The 17,477-nt window shown below is 43.3% G+C and overlaps 1 protein-coding gene across 3 annotated transcripts in view; it reads left to right on the top strand.

Annotated features, from left to right (window-relative positions):
• Slc10a7 (solute carrier family 10 member 7) overlaps nucleotides 1-17,477 on the top strand; it is a 167,965-nt gene that overhangs the window by 128,104 nt on the left and 22,384 nt on the right. For all 3 annotated transcript variants that reach the window (XM_070022167.1, XM_070022166.1, XM_070022165.1), the window contains 3 exons: nucleotides 5,885-5,968; nucleotides 13,954-14,119; nucleotides 15,270-15,321. In XM_070022167.1, the coding sequence (XP_069878268.1) occupies nucleotides 5,885-5,968; nucleotides 13,954-14,119; nucleotides 15,270-15,321 (302 nt within the window). The remainder of the gene's footprint in view (nucleotides 1-5,884; nucleotides 5,969-13,953; nucleotides 14,120-15,269; nucleotides 15,322-17,477) is intronic.

Genomic DNA, 17,477 nt, shown 5'->3' with positions numbered 1-17,477 from the left:
TTATTTTTGCCTGAATGTGGTGCTAATGAAAGTGAAGGCCAATCATCAAGGGTGAATTATTTAATACAATAATGTTTTAATAGCTGAGAAGAGACACAAATAGTGGTGATGCCTGTGGCTAATGGATTTCCCTGATAGGAGATAAAAGGCTGATTACACCACCGAGCGAGTGAAGACCTGGTGCATTAATGACAATTTACAGGTCAGCTCACTTACAGGAGTGATTTAAAACACACCATCTGTTTTCCAGCGGTCCACTGGTAACTGTGATTCTGTACACGGTCAGCGTCTCTTTCTCTCACAGTTTTCACTTATTTGTCTTTCTGAGGCTGGATATTTTAGCAACTGAACTCCCAGATTCTTTCCAAAATAGTTTTTAAATTGAATGGGTTGAGAGCAGTCAATCCCACTTTCACTCTGCCTTTCTCAGAGAATTAAGCCCTAATACCCCAAGGCATTCTGTGAATTGAATTACCTTCCCTCAGATGCATCTGTCCTGATACTGGTTATGTATCATCATTGGTAATGTTGAGAAAATAGTCACTCAATTAACTGCCTGTGTCCTGTGGTGTAAATTGTGGACCCCAGTTGCGAAGAGCGCTAGTTTCCCATCTCCAGGCAAGGTCAGGGCATCTCTCTCTCTCTCTCTCTCTGTCTCTCTCTCTCTCTCTCTCTCTGCCTTTCCTTCCTCATTTTCTCTCCCTCCTTCCTTCTCTTCTCCCTCCTTCCTTCTCTTCTCCCTCCTTCCCTCTCCTTTCTCTCTCTTTTTTTCCTCTTGTCTCTTTTCTCTCTCCTCTCTCCTTTCTCCTCTTTCTCTCTTCTCTCCCAGCTTGGTGCCTTCTGCAATCATTCTGCAATAGGATGAACTGTGAGGGCTGTGGAGCTATACTTCTAGGTTCAAACCATGGCTCTCTTCTTTTATATTTTTTTCCTTTTTAATTCCTGGTCATACTGGAGTTTGAATTCAGGGCCTCAGCCTTGCTTGGCTTGCTTGCTTGGCTGGCACTCTACCTCTGCTCTACCTCCAGCCTAGCTCTTTGATTTGTTTTTTGAAGGTGGAGTCTTGTGGACATTTCTTATCTGTCTGGCTTTGAACCTTGATCCTCCTATATTAGCCTCCTGAGTAGCTAAGATGACAGGTGTGAGCCACTGGCATTGAATTTTTGTGAATCTGGGCTCTCAGTTTTGGGCTATGGTAACCTTGTCCAGATTGTGTCTTGTGTGGCCATATGGAGATGAGGGTACTAATTAGATCTACCTCAACGATGGGGAGTCAACTACACTGCTCATGTGAAGCTCTTATATCAGCATGTGTGGTACAGAGAGGGCTGCCTGGCTGGTGGAACTGTGGGGGACGAGTGGGTGAGAGGCTTGGCTGATCTCCGAGTCTGCGAATTAAGTAGGCCTTTGTAACTTAGCTGAACAAAACTGGCAGAATGAAAAGAAAAGAACTCCAGCTTTCTTTACTACCTAGTCATTCACTGATTGACTATGCACATCTACCACACGCTCAGTCCCTGCCTCTCCCACTGTGAACTTCAGGGAAGCGGCAGCAGCAGTGTCACCGGGAAACTTGTTAGAAACACAAATTCTGTCGTCTCCATCACTTTCCCAGTCTCTCTGAACCACCAATGCTGGAACGGTCTGTTTTCCTGAGCCATCCAGATGTGTCTGATGGGTTGGGGTTTGAGAACCTTTACCACAGATGTGAAATATGAACAAGAGTATGTTCTGATCTTCAGGAGCATCTAGTGTCCCCCTGAGAGACAGATTTGTGAACAAGAACAGGTGTTTGTGAACAAGAATGGATTTGTGAACAAGAACAAGGTTGGGAGAAGTGCATCAGACACATAGAGAACGGCGACTCACAGAAGAGGAGGTGGCCAACCAGCCTTTTGGAAAGAATTCCTAAAGCCATCATTCTTAAATTGAGACTTGGCAAAAGACTAGAGCTTTTCCGGTAGGACATGACTCTCCAAAGACAAGTACTCGAGTGCTCTCTGGCAGGCATGCAGACCTCTACTTTAGAAAAGCAGCCCTCAAGAGAAGACGCCTCATGTTTTGTCCATGGTTACACATCCACGGCACCTAGAATTTACCCTGGCTTTCAGGGTAAATTATACTCAGCCACTATTTAAATGACTGAACACAAGAGAAGCTAAAATCTGTCCTGTGAATCATTGCTTTCTGCATATATGAAACCCAACAAGCCAAACTACTTGTGAGTTTTACACTTTTTAAGCCATATTTCTAAGCTGGTTGCTCACACTTGTAATTCTACCTACTCAGAAGGGTGAGAGCAAAAGGATTATGGTTCAGACTGGTCCAGGAAAACATGCAGGACTTTTTCTCGAACAAGAGTGTATGCAGGCCAGCCCAGACAGAAAAGTTCACAAGACTTTTCTCAAAGTCTCCATCTTAATGCAAAGAAGCCAGGTGTGGTGGTGTACCCCTATTATCTACAGTGAGAAGCTAGAAAGGTGGCTTTTCATCCAGGTACACACCCAAAAGGAAACAAGACTTATCTCAAAATAGGGGCATGGCTCAGCAAGTGAAGGGCCCTGAGTTTTCACTTTAGTACTGCCCCCCAAATAAAATTAATGAGTTAATAAGTACATAAATAATAAAGCATTCTTTCCTGAGAGAAATTATCATATGATTAGTGTTTGCTTAGCATACTGTAGGTTAAAGCATGGCTTGGCACACGAGAAGAATTAGCTCTGAATCTGCTGGGGAGTGCAAGTGAAGCCCGGGGAATTGCTCGGTTTAAGCTGATCCAGAACCTGCAAACTTACTTGCAAATTACTGATGCATCTTTTAAGCATCTTCTAACTGCAACAAGTTTCTCATTAAAATAGGAAGAGGCAGATCAGGCGCTGGTGGCTCACACCTATAATCCTAGCTACTAAGGGGGCTGAGATCTGAGGATCACGGTTCAAAGCCAGCCTGGGCAGGAAAGTCCATGAGACTCTTATCTCCATTAAACCACCAGAAAACCAGAAATGCCGCTGTGGCTCAAGTGGCAGTGCACTTGCCTTGAGCTGAAGAGCTGAGGGACAGCGCCCAGGCCCAGAGTTCAAGCCTCACGACCGGCCAAAAAAAAATAAAAATAAGAAGAGGCAAACATCCCCAGCAATGCATCGTCTTCTGTGTTGGTTAAGATGAAGTCTGTGGACAAAATGGTTGAGTCCTGTTCTCCTGTGCTGGCCCTATGTCCAGTACTCACCCTGCTTGCCAGCGCACACTTCACAGCATCAGAAATGCCCCTGTGGGCACCTGTGCATCCCCTGACCACAGTGAGAGGCCAGCAGCCACGTCAAAAGCAAGGACTTGAGCCCAATTGCATTCCTGTCCTTCCTTTCAGAGCCACCTGCAAGGGAGGAGACTTTCTCCCCAGCATCCCTGCCACCCTCCTCTGGCACTGGGTACCGAGTGAGTGCCACCCTTGGCTAGCTTATCATCTCTGACAGTGCCTCAGAGGCGGGTCGCCCTAACCAGGTTTCCAGTCAGGTGTTCTCGACAACAAAAGGACCTTGGGGATCCTGGACAAGGTCCACCTCAACCATCGCTTGTTCCACTGTCTCCTTGTCAGACGCTGAGCACCAGTAGTCTGCTGTTTGACGGATGGAGAAATTAATGTTTCAGTACAAATAAAATTGAGATAGAATGGAGAACCAGAGATGTCTGAGCCCAGTCCTGAGATTCTAAATAGGAATTGTCACCTTTGTATGAAGATGACGGCTGTGAATCCTGCTTCTTCTCTCTGAGCATGGTAAATCATGGGCAGAGAACCTTGAGCTGGATAATTATGAACTTGGAAACTGTATTCTTGAAAGTTTATTTTTCTATTCATTCGCACCTTGATTTCTCTTAGAAATCTGTTCTTCCATCCTTGCCCAAGAACAAATTTAGGGTTCATATTTATACATAAAATGTATTTGTTAAGTACATTGTGCTTCAGTGGCATACTTGGCTACTCAGTGGGATGTAGTTAGGAGCTTTCAGTCCTTAGTTTTTGCATTAAAAAAAAAAGACCTGACAACCATGGAACATTTGAACACACCAAGACTCCTGCAGATTCACTTTTTTTCTGCTGACTCTCTTCACCTCTTTATGTTGGTTATAGAGGAAGGGAGGCTGCAGTGGGGAGAGGTGGATAGCTAGTGTTGAGTGCGGGATCGTCGATGGAGCGCTGAGCACATTGCTGTCATCTTGAGTGTGCTCAAATTGGGCCTGAGCCGAGGGAAAGAACTTTATACAATGCACCAGGTTGGAGAAAAAAATTTCAGCAAAGCATTCAGGCAGAATTGGAAATCAAAACCAGAATGGTGACACATGCCTAGAATCCCAGCACCCAGAGACGGGAGCAGGAGGATCAAGGGTTTGAAGCCAGCTTGAACAACAGAGAGTTCCAGCTCAGATTGTGCTTCACAGTGAGATCCCGTATCAAAGAAAAATAATCAAAAATCAGTAAAAATAACGATAATGTAAAATTTTATTCTCAGCCCATAACTTCATTTATCCATATATCTGCTTTGTTTTATTAGACATCGTGCACCATTGCTACTTTAGTGTCCATTCACAAAATTACTTTCTAAAAGCTATTTCTGAGTTTAACTGAACTCAAGAAAGAAATGAGAATCTCTGGATCAGGCTTTTGTTTGTCCAAGGAACTTGGACAAACAGAAGGAGGTTTGGTGTTAACCCATGGTTTGAACACAGGGCTTTGTGCTTTCTCAGCTGATGCTCTACGTCTTAAGCCATGCCTCCACTAGCTTCTTGCTGGTCAGCTTAGAGATGGAGTCTCGGAAGTTTCTGCCAGGGCTGTCTTTGAATCTCCATTCTCTAGCTCTCTGCCACCTTCCTGAGGAGCTAATACGATAGGCATAAGCCACCATAGCTCAGAAAAACAAAATTCGTGGAAAGAACTTCGTGATTTTTGTGGGTTGAGACTATTGTGTGTCACTCTGTGTACAGATGAACCTCAGACCCAGGGACTCAAGTTGTAACTATTAACATGAAAGAATGAGAAAAAAAGAGTGAAGGAGAAAAATACGGGATTCTGAACCTTTCAAGGGTGTATTGAAATTTTAAGTTGAAAACCAAAGTGTTTTAATATCTCTCCTCTACCAGACCTTACATAAGAATAAATTCTAGCAAAGCTGAGACTAAAGACAAATGATCTTTGACTTAAGGGATGTGACAGTCGGAAACTATTTTAGGCATAAATAGATATTATCCTGGTAGATAATGCTTACATGTTTGCAAAGAGATTAAGTAAAAATTACACAAGTTATATTTGTGGATAAATATGCTATACATTAGTGCAGACCCAGAACGACTTTCCTATTCAGCAGTGTATTCATTGCTCATGATGGCACTGGTGGATCACGCCTGTAATCCTAGCTACTCATAAAGCTGAGATCTAAGGATCAAAGTTCGAAGCCAGCCTGGGCAGGAAAGTTTGTGAGACTTTTATTTCCAATTAATCACCAAAAAACTGGAAGTGGAGCTGTGGCTCAAAGTGGTAGAGTGCTAGCCTTGAGTAAAAGAAGCTCATGCCCAGGCCTTGAGTTCAAGCCCCAGGACCAGCAAAAAAAAGAAAAATGTATTCACTAGTAAGTAATTTAATTGTCCATCGTAATTAGCATTTTTCCTTAACTCTAATTTCTGAGTAAAAACTATGTGTTAAGATACTGACTAGTCTATGTTAAATTTAGAAAATTTCAGGCAGCTTTACTCCTTTTCATTGATAGCTACCAGTTTTTTGGTGCATGTGAGAGAAATCTGTAAAAATCAAATTTATTTACTGCATTATTTCATGAAGACCAAGATCTGACTGCTGATTCATGGTCATTCTAATTCTTGCTTTCTGGTTTTACAGCTTGGTTCATCCTCTTCTGTGCCTTTTACATCTATTTTCTCTCAGCTTTTTATGACCGTTGTGGTTCCTCTCATCATTGGACAGGTAAAGTCTCCATTCTACCTGATCTTTCTTTTAAGTTATTATTAGTAGTAGTAGTAATAGTAGTAATAGTGTAGCATTGTTACCTTTCCTTCATAGTACTGGGGTTTGAACTCAGGGCTTTTGCACTTGATAGGCAATTGCTCCACTGCTTAAGCCCCACCCCTTATCTCTGTCCTTTCTCTAAAGATGAAATTGTGAAGTTTTATACTATGTCAAGAAATTGAGAGAAAGGATATTCACAAGGAGGAAACAGCTAAATAAAAATAGAAAGTTTTGTTTATCACAGGATGCTTTGTTTAACTTTTCAAAGTCAGGTTAATCTGCTTTGCAGATTGTTTTCTATAAGAACCCCCCAGACTCTTACAATTCGATCTTGAATATTTAGAGTTTTTTTTTTCTTCTGATTTGTCTTTAAGAGGATTAATAGCAAAAATTTGTGTATTTGAAATTATTTAACACATTACTAATAAGCATGTGATGTAATTGTAAACATATACATGAAAAACAAGTATTTTGGGTAATTTGTTGGTTTTCAGGAAACCATAGGGCCAGAGGACAGAATATAATGTGTTACTGAAATAATTAATACACCGGGAAACAGCGTATTATAAGAACACAGAGTTTAAGAGCAACTAGATTCGAAGCTAAAATCCACCTTTTGTTTGCTGTATGTTCTTGGGCACTTACTCTCCCTCGCTCCAGGTTCATAATTGATTAAATATGATAACAGCACCTCGCTTAAAGTTTTGTCATGAGAACTGAAGGAAATATGCATGAATATAAAGTTCTTAGCCTGGAGTGTGACTCAGGTAAGTGTGCTGTAACTGTCACCATCCTCAGGTCACCTGCAAATACGGAAGAGGGAGCAACTGCAAAAATAACCTGTGTGTGTAAGATGTGGGGGTCTTCCTCCGGGGCCCCTGGACGGTGGACAGGAAGTGCCCTGGAGCATGGCCTTCGGCAGCATGAAAGAAATAGATGTGCTCGATGCTTTCCCAGCAAGGCCTCCGCCAGCCACATCTGGGCTGGAAAATCCCCTGAGTCGTCCTGCCTTAAACCGGAGCGTCCAGTCTCCCCAGTCGTTAGAGGCTCACCTCTCTTCCTCCCCAGGAAGGACTGTGACAAAGGCGGACTCACCTGAGACGGAGCAAACACTTGCAGCCCCTGAGGGAACTAGCCCCTTCCTCAACCTAGGTCTGGACAAACCAGCACACTCTGCAGTACACAGACGGGGCTTTAAAAACTTCTCATTTTATACATAAAAAGGCTGACGATAGCATGGATGGGAAGATGTAAAAATAAAGAATACCTGTAATTAAATATAAAATAATACTTGGAAAAAACTTTCTCTACAGTGCTGATGACATGAACAATGCCACATCCTCAGCCTACTGCTCAAACCCCGCATGCCCTCCCGCGGGCTCCCCCCCTCATGTCCTCCCGCAGGCTCCTCCCCCGTGTCCTCCCGCAGGCTCCTCCCCCGTGTCCTCCCGCAGGCTCCTCCCCCGTGTCCTCCCGCAGGCTCCTCCCCCGTGTCCTCCCGCGGGCTCCCCCCCATGTCCTCCCGCAGGCTCCTCCCCCATGTCCTCCCGCGGGCTCCCCCCCCATGTCCTCCCGCAGGCTCCCCCCCATGTCCTCCTGCGGGCTCCTCCCCCATGCCCTCCCGCAGGCTCCTCCCCCATGTCCTCCCGCGGGCTCCTCCCCCCATGTCCTCCTGCGGGCTCCTCCCCCATGCCCTCCCGCAGGCTCCTCCCCCGTGTCCTCCCGCAGGCTCCTCCCCCATGCCCTCCCGCGGGCTCCCCCCCATGTCCTCCCGCGGGCTCCTCCCCCCATGTCCTCCCGCAGGCTCCTCCCCCCCCCATGCCCTCCCGCAGGCTCCTCCCCCATGCCCTCCCGCGGGCTCCTCCCCATGCCCTCCCGCGGGCTCCTCCCCATGTCCTCCCGCAGGCTCCTCCCCCATGTCCTCCCGCGGGCTCCTCCCCCGTGTCCTCCCGCGGGCTCCTCCCCATGTCCTCCCGCAGGCTCCTCCCCCATGTCCTCCCGCGGGCTCCTCCCCCGTGCCCTCCCGCAGGCTCCTCCCCCATGTCCTCCCGCGGGCTCCTCCCCCATGTCCTCCCGCGGGCTCCCCCCCATGTCCTCCTGCAGGCTCCTCCCCCCATGTCCTCCCGCGGGCTCCTCCCCCCATGTCCTCCCGCAGGCTCCTCCCCCGTGTCCTCCCGCGGGCTCCTCCCCCATGTCCTCCCGCGGGCTCCCCCCCCCGTGTCCTCCTGCAGGCTCCTCCCCCCCCATGTCCTCCCGCGGGCTCCTCCCCCCATGTCCTCCCGCAGGCTCCTTCCCCGTGTCCTCCCACAGGCTCCTCCCCGCATGTCCTCCCGCAGGCTCCTCCCCCCGTGTCCTCCCGCAGGCTCCTCCCCTGTGTCCTCCCACGCGCTCCTCCCCCGTGGCCTCCCGCAGGCTCCTCCCCCGTGTCCTCCCACAGGCTCCTCCCCTGTGTCCTCCCGCAGGCTCCTCCCCCCGTGTCCTCCCGCAGGCTCCTCCCCCGTGTCCTCCCACAGGCTCCTCCCCCGTGTCCTCCCGCAGGCTCCTCCCCCGTGTCTTCCCGCAGGCTCCTTCCCTGTGTCCTCCCGCAGGCTCCTCCCCGCATGTATGCCTGCAGGCTCCTCCCCGCATGTCCTCCCGCAGGCTCCTCCCCTGTGTCTTCCCACACGCTCCTCCCCCGTGGCCTCCTGCAGGCTCCTCCCCCCGTGGCCTCCCGCAGGCTCCTCCCCTGTGTCCTCCCACAGGCTCCTCCCCTGTGTCCTCCCGCAGGCTCCTCCCCGCATGTCTGCCTGCAGGCTCCTCCCCCGTGCCCTCCCGTGTCCTCCTGCAGGCTTCCCTGGCTTTTCTGGACTTCTCCCTTCTTTTCAGGTCTTTCTAGTCACCTTCCCACTCTCTTCCTACTCACTCAATCCTTTAATTCAGGTCTCCTTTGAACTCTAATGTTTTCCTATTTTCTTTTATCACACTTTATCTGATGCCTCTCTTTGTCCTTCTTGAAATACACATTTTATTTAGTAGGCTTTTTAAGTTCCACCCCACACACACTTAAACTCATGCACTCTAAAGCTCATGAGTACAGGAACCATGTATATTTTGTTCTGTTGCATTCCAAGACTCTACAATAAATGTGTAGAACCAATGAGAAAAGTAATGACTGCATGAGCATTCTGTGAGCAATAAGGGATAGGCTATGTCTTATAGATGCATAATCCAGTCTACTTGTCTTTCTCTCACCACTACAGTTTAAAACTGCGGAGAGCATCAGTATGAATCCATACTTACTTTGTTGGTTCTGAAAATAATTCCACGTAATCACTTGGAGCACATAATTGTTCTCTTAGTGGACCTTGAATATATCCTTATTAATAATAAATGTTTGGTTGGCTTAAAACACATGAACAAAAATGGCCATGCCTAAATTATTCATTTTTTAATGTATAGGGTTATATAATTTATGTAATTAAAGAATATTTATCCAGAAAAAAACCCGATGAATTATTAGATGGCTCATCCTTTGTGTGTTACACAGCAACGTATTCCGTAAATTATAAAGTAATAAAATTAGTCAAAAAGTGGCACAGGCAGTTTGTTTTTAAGCGCTCTAGGGCTGGAGGCATGCCACAAGTGGAAGAAGACTTTCCTAGGAACCGTGAGGCTCTGAGTTCAAATTTTAGTTCAAAACTACCAAAACAAAAATTCTTTGAAAAAAGTATTCTAGATACCAATGAACTCTACTGGCTTTTCCCCCATTTAAGGTGCTTTGCTTGCATCTACTTATCCCTCTCCTGTATTCTCCTCTTAGGATTAATAATCACGACCACCTGTTAGCCTGGCTCCTCTTCTGAGGATCTCTGGCCTGATCCCTAGAGATCATCTACCATGTTAGGCATTTCATATTAATTAATCCTCAATACGCTTATTTTTACATCCTTTTTAGAGATGAGGCACAGTAATTCATCAAAGATCCAGCTAACGAGTGGAGTCAGGATTCCAGGTCAGACACACCAGCTCCAATCTGGGCCTTGACCTTCTGCTATGGTTCCCTGGAAACAGAGGACACATTCCTATGCAGCCACCTGACTGGCATGGTAGCATGCTAAGCATGTTGTCCGGGCTCCATGCCTTCATATTCACCTGGATGATATTTGTAGTCTGTCATGAGAATGAAATGAAGCAGTAGTGGGGAAGAATTTCCCAAAAGCTAAGTGGATGATGGATATTTATTGTTCATGTATCTCTTTATAAGCATACTAATATCACTTCAGATCTAACCAGTATTTAATCAAACATTTTAAACACCTGTGTTCTATAAATTGAATCTGACTTCATCTCTAGCAATATCCTTTCAACAGAGTATCAATTAAACAGAGCCCAAATGCTCTGAAAATACCAGATTCTATGCAATAGAGGATGAAAATTGAAGAAAGAATCTAAAGCCACCTTGAAGAGAAATACATCATAAAAATTCAGGCTTAACATGAAAAATTATCTGTCATATATTCTCACTCAAAAATCAATTTGTAAATGTAAAGACAGAGTAGAAAGAAAAAGCAAGGAAATACCTTGACAAAAAAAAATCAAGAAAACTGAAATGATAGATAATATGCTTAACAGATACCTTGGTGCGGTGACATTCTTCATCTAAGATATGTCATTTTTACAGGTCTCTACTTGGAAGTTCTATAGTAATTGATATGTCACTCAGCTTATGAGAAGTTCAAAATCAAATTTAAGTTTTCCTTTAACCTTTCCATCTACTTAGTTTAAAATAAAGAAAAGCAAAATGTTGGGGATTAGACAATAAAAATAAAAAGCTTCTTCCTATGGGCAATTTCTTTTCCTTTTCTGCAGGGAAAAACAAACAAGGAGAATTTGTCTCTTAATTTGTAATACCACAATCTCTCTGAACCAGGAGGACAAATGAGTTGATACAGGTTCTGAGGGGAAAACACCTTGTCCCCCCTCAATTTGATTTGTGTTCTTTCTCAAAAGAGAAGACATACATTTCAAGTTCTATTGAGAGTATGGTATTGTTCTAGTCTATCTCTAGCAGTGTTATTTCCAGTAAAGTTATGAAAATCTTCAATGGGGCCAAAGAGTTTGGAGAATTTTCTAGTGATGTGAGTTTTGACACATGGAGGATGTGTAAGTTACTGAAATGTAAGTTGATTGTGCAAGCACATGTCAACGCAGCCTCGCTCGGTTTTGTTTATGGAACATTTTAACACTTTTCTAGCTATACAATGCAAAAGCAGCTGCTTTGTGAACTTAATTTTAGAGGAACACGGAAAAGCTCTATGGAGCCTGGAAAGATAGGAAATGACTTAGGAAACGCAGACAGATAACACAGCAAGACTAAAATTGTCAGCATTTTTCCTCCAAGCGTTTTGTTTCACCTATGGATCTATCCACTGCCCAACTTCCCAGTTGTTTCCTCCACTGAAATTCACCCATGAATATGTTTAGAAGAAAAACATTCTGCTTAGGAGGATTCTGTTTCTTGAGTACCAAATTATTGCTCATAAAGTTGGTTGATGGTTCGATATTTGTGTTGGTTTTAAAATGGTTTGTCCTTTAAATTATACTTTGTCAAAGAGGGCCGAGATAGTAGAGAGAAAGTCACTTTTCCTTTGGGAATTCTGATCATACATTCCGTAGTTTATTTCATAGTTAACTTATGTGCCTTTAACATTGTATACCAAAATAGAACTGAATGACAAGTATATTTCCATACTTTGGTATATTCTCCATTATTTTTTAAAATTATATTTTGTTATCTTTAAGTAGTTGTACAAAGGAGCTACCATAAGTGCAGTGATCAATGTCACTATCGATGTCATCTTGATCCGTTTCACTATTTCATTCCTCCCAACTCAGCCCCTCTCCTCAATTTTCCTAATTTCATATGATATTCAGTGAATATTATGACTGCATTCACCCATCTTCCTCCCTTTATTTATCTACTTCCCTCTCCTTGACCTTCCCACATACCTTTCAAGTGCCAGTCTCCTGGTATTCATGTTGTTTGACCATGAGTTAGTCTTTCTAAGGAATTACAGGAGTTAATTTGCATTAAATTTACAAGACCTTCAGACTTCTGCTCCCAAACACAGTAGAGTAGGAAATGACTAATGTCACCCATGGCTCCATATTTGAACTTGGCCTGTCTGGATCAGTCACATACCTCTAGACTGCTACCCGAAGCTTCCATTCTCCAAGACCTCAGTCCCCACCACTGGGTAACAGCCACTCTGAGCTCTCTATATTTTACTGCACTTGAAACTTTAAGGAAAAGAACTTTAAACAGACAGGTCACCATGGGTTGAGATCACTGGTACCTCCATATTTCATAAATCTGGTTGTTATTTTTATATAAAATCTACTTTTAAAAAGAAATTAACCATGATTTATCTGAATATAACTCTTTGGCCTTTGTCCTTCACCTTGTTCCTATCCCTTATAATAACTGATCAGCTTTCTGCCATGTCTCCTGTTATTTTTGTAGTTTGCTCACTTAGTGAGTCCTTGAAAGGGTGTTACACTCCACAGGCATTTGTTCAGAAGTTCACTGAGAGCACAAAACTCCCTCTTTTTGGTCTAAAATCTTCAGTGACTGAAACTATGGGCAGTGCTGAGACCTCTATAAACTTTTTTCTTTTACATGCATCCCTATTGATAAAGTTTAATTTTAAAAAAGTATAATTTTAGCAACAACAATGAAATGTAACAGTTATAACAATATAATAACATTTGTTTAAAAACGTATGGATTGCTTACTTCTAGAATCTTTCCACTTGACATTTGCAGAATACAGTTTACTAGGAGTCCCTGAAACTGCAGAAAAACAAAGCCAGGGCTAAGGGGACTAATTGTAGTTTATTTTGTTCTTAAGTACCTGTAAATATATGTTCCATGGTGAATTTAAGCCTTTCGGGTGACAGAGTAGATGGTGTCAGGACCCATCAACCTTGTGTGGAAAAGTTCCCTGACCTCATTACTGCTAATGGCTCTGTTGAACTCAGCCTGTTGTGAAATCTCTTGTTCAATTATGTAGGATAATGAGGGAACTTAATATGTCTCAACTACTCTTCATGTAATACAGCTCATACAGCTTCCTTCAAAAGCGAAAGAGGATTTTAAACAGAGTGCTTCAAGTTTATGTCCACACAAAAGTTCATGCCAATATCCACATTGTCCTGATTTTAAATATCTGATTTGGTTTTAAAATGTGAAGGGATTGCTGTGTGACCTCATATTTCACCAATCCTTTCTGTAGAAGAGTTAGGACAGGCTTATTCATTTTTAAGTGTTAATTTTGGAATTCTAAAAGCATGCAAATGGCATTTGTCTCTGGATTCACAAAAACTCTAGATATTCAGAATGTGAATTATTTAAACTCCCACAACACATGCACTTTTGCTTTTCAAGCATGAGTTATAATTTAATTAAAAACTTCTGGTGCATTGCTGGTGTTTTAAATATTAATATGTTCCATGGATCACTTTCGATTATCTACTGTCTTGAAATTCTTGAAGATGTCAGATTTTTAAGATTCCCAAAGTTGCACTTGGAATTGTCTTTGAGGCAAAGGGGGCTGTGATAATTACACACATCCATTAGGATCAGCAGAGGAGATAAACTTCGGGGAGGCTTAATGGGCCCGTCTCAGTGACAGCTAGCAAAGAGCATTTGGCATGATTAAGGATGGATTTGAATGTGGTTGGAAATACACTCTCATTATGGACACCCAGTGGAAGCTGCACTACAAACGTTCAATTCCCCAGGAGGAGAGTGGCATGGCAGGGAAGCTTTGAAATCCACTGTGGCCATCATCCAAATTTATTCTCTTTCCTTTATGTCTTTTGGCTGTCAGAATCACTTTGCAATGCCCAACTCAACTCCCTACATCTTGGAAAAGAGGCCACCTGTTGCTCCCTGTGTTTCAGATTGTCCGAAGATACATCAAGGATTGGCTTGAGAGGAAGAAACCTCCGTTCGGTGCTATCAGCAGCAGCGTGCTCCTCATGATCATCTACACCACGTTCTGTGACACGTTCTCTAACCCGAATATCGACCTGGATAAATTCAGCCTCGTTCTCATCCTGTTTATAAGTAAGTAGGGAGATGGGACACCCCCCTGACTACCCCTCCCTTGGTCTCTCCAGCAGCACAGCAAAGCAATCAGCTCCCCAGCCTCAGTCCCAGTGTTAAACTGATTCGAAATGAATATTGAGCTTGTATTGTGTGTATTCAGTGACTTTAGCATGTGTGGTGTTCTCTAGGAAGACGCCAGTTATGAATTTAGTATTAATCCCTTGTTTTCCATATCTGGTGCTCCATGTTGATTTACCAGAGATGATGTTAGGAACAGAGCCTTACTCTCTGTCAGACTCAAGCATCAGATCGAGCAGTTTGTTCCCAATTCAGTTTATTGTTAAGTAAACCAATTTTATCCCATATTCTGCTTTACATACTATGATTTACAATATATGACACTATTATATGTATAACGATTTGGCTATATTGATTCAGATGTGAATATTTACATCATATTTTCTACTAAAAGATACCCCTGATAATATATCACTTTAAGGAGCAGCAGGCTATAAAATAACCAGTATGTGCTAAGGCTAAGAAACCAACCTTTTGTTCTATTTATTCTAAATACCAAAGACAACTTCTATTAGTATTACAGTATCAAATAATCTTGTTGTTATCCAACATCAAGATGGATTATCCCAGTGTATATTGTGTGGTACCATGTTTGTGCCTTGTGCTATAACACACTCTTAACTGAGCAAACCAAACAGCCAAATCGTAAAGAAGATTATAGATTTTTCCCAAGTAGTGGATATCATAAATAATACCTGGGGATATTGTCAGTAAGAACAGATTAAGCCAAGTGCCTACAGGTGCCTACAGGTGCTTGTGCCTGTAATCCTAGTTATTTAGGAGACTAAGATCTAAGGATCGAAGTTCAAAGGCTACCCTGGGCAGACAAATCCAAGAGACTTTTATCTCCAATTAACCAGCAAAATGCTGGAAGTTTGTTTAGTATCAGCACTAAACAAACAAAAAGAATAGGTTAAGCCCTATGAATTTCAATGATTGTATTAGTTTAACAATGTATATTTGTTTGGTTTATTTACTCGTTTTTCTATTTGAGTTCCCTTAAGTTTCAAATGAAACTAAGCATACCAGTAAATACACTAGAGATGTACCTTTATAGTGCTAATTTAGATTCAATATTTTTTTTCTGCAGTAGTTTCTATCCAGCTGAGTTTCATGCTATTAACCTTCATCTTTTCAACAAGGTAAGCGGTAAAGCATCTTTTCTGTTAGTCTCTTAAAATTACTTTCTCTTATAGTAACTCTTGGCAGCTAGTTCACTATATTGTCCTATTTTTCTTTCTATCTTCTTGGCCATCCTGTCCGACTTCTGCCACCCTTACACTATGGACATCACTAAAGCATCTGTCCTTGTCCCCTGTCTCCTCTGTCTACCCCACATGCTTGCACAGCCTCCTCTGTTCTCCTGCCTTGAGCTGTCCACTTCATGCTGAGAATTGTAAATCTAGACTTTCTATTCCGGTGTTTTCCTAAGGTCAGGGACTATTGTTTTCTTTCCCATTTCATTATCTTTCCCTGGCTGTCTCCATAAGACCTTAGACACATGATATTCAAAATGGAATTCATCTCTATCTCAGCACGTACTTACTGCTAACTCTGCTTCAAGGCCCATTGATCTTTTCTTAAGTGTTTCATACTGCTTCCAATGTCTCAGACTTCCGTTGGCCACTCTTGTGTTTAGAAAGCTCCAATGATTAAGAATGAGGTTCATTTTATTAAGTGCTAGGCCCTCCAGTCTATGTAGCAAGGTAGTCTTTGCTATCCCAGGAAGAACTGTGTGCTCTCTCATTTCTGTGTTGGCTTAGGCTATCCTTGTACCTGACTTGGTCTCTCTATCCTAGTTCATCATTCCTAAAGCCTTACCATAAAGGCCGATTCTTCCAGCAGTGTTTCTCATTCACTAGATATTGCATACATACATACTTTTGGTATGAAAGTTAGCACAGCAAACACCACAACTGAGAGGTGATTCTAATCCCGCATGGGTTTCCAGGCTAAGTAAGTGTCCTCTGAGTAGGACAGTAGAACCACCTGCGTCCCATGCAAAGCAGAAGGAAGCTTCCAAAGAGAGTGGTAGAATCTGCTTCCCAGCAGAGATGGAGCTCGACGTGAGTCCAAAAGAAATGGCTATTGCTCAGAGCACAGAGATGTGAATAAAGGGATTCTAGGGGCAGAGGAAGCAGGAATGGAACATGGTCACACACATACACAGTCACATAATGCACAAAACAAACCAATTGAAGCTATAGTTACAGGAAAGGTGAGCATGGAGAGCTTGTCAGGCCTGAACTACAGTGATGGTGGTGAGTGCCCAGAAGGACAGGCTCGACTGTTAAGAGGCTTGAAATCGTGCCAGGACCTTGGCCCCCGGGACCTTGCATGAAGCACTTGGTTCTTACAGCCCTGTTATGGCACCAGGCAGATGGTACATGGCCAATAAAAATATACTGACTGATGTAAACTGAAACATTTTCTCAAGCTTGAGGTAGTAACTTATGAAGTAAGAATAAAGCCTGGCACCATTAAATCACAGAGAAATCGTGACTTCATTGTATATGTCCGCACATAGGAGCTATCTGAAGGGGTTTCTTTCTGTGAATGACTTGTTTCTCCACCTTAGAAATGACGATTGCAGTTCAGTCGCTGACCACTGCTGGTCCTTGTGGCACAAGTCACTCATCCTAAGGGAGATGTCAATAACTCCTTTGTGAATGGAAAATTCCTTGCAAGTGTAGCACACCAGGCGGCCATTGCCGTCCTTGCTGAGGGGGAGTGAGGATGGGAAGGAGTAAAAGTATTGCCAGGATTCCTTTCTATTTAGAGATGAGGTAGCTAAGCCTCAGCGCTCTGGGTTAACTTGGTTAGTGCTGCACAGCTAATGATAAACGAGATCTCCTCTGCAAAACGGGCTGATGAAGCACTAGTACAGAAAGCAACAAAGGAAAGAATCTCCCATGGATGTGGCCTCCTCTCCAAACGGTGGGTTTCAACAGAGCACTCTCTGAGGACGTTTGCTGCCCCACATTCCATGCTTCTTGTAAAACCTGACATGTTTTCCTCTGTGGCTACCACAGAGGAAGGCAAAATAAATATTACGTGAAAAACACTGATTGAAAGCTTTGTAAGAGAGGTTTAAAAAAAAAAAAAAAAGACTGGTTGGGAAGAAAAGGAAATAAAGATCTCAAGGGAAGCCAAAGTGATCAAAAGAATTATAAAAAAATAAAAACAGGATAAAAAGAAAGTCAATATTAAAAAGAGATACGGTAGAGTAACAAAATAAATAGTAATGTGATTCCTTTCAAGGACATGAATAGAGATGTTCATCACGGAAAATAATTGT

This window comes from Dipodomys merriami, unplaced genomic scaffold (assembly GCF_024711535.1).
Source record: "Dipodomys merriami isolate MVZ:Mamm:240054 unplaced genomic scaffold, mDipMer1.0.p SCAF_15, whole genome shotgun sequence".
Classification (NCBI taxonomy): Eukaryota; Metazoa; Chordata; class Mammalia; order Rodentia; family Heteromyidae; genus Dipodomys; species Dipodomys merriami.
The sequence above is the reverse complement of the archived record's forward strand: the minus strand, read 5'-3'. Positions and strand labels throughout refer to the sequence as shown.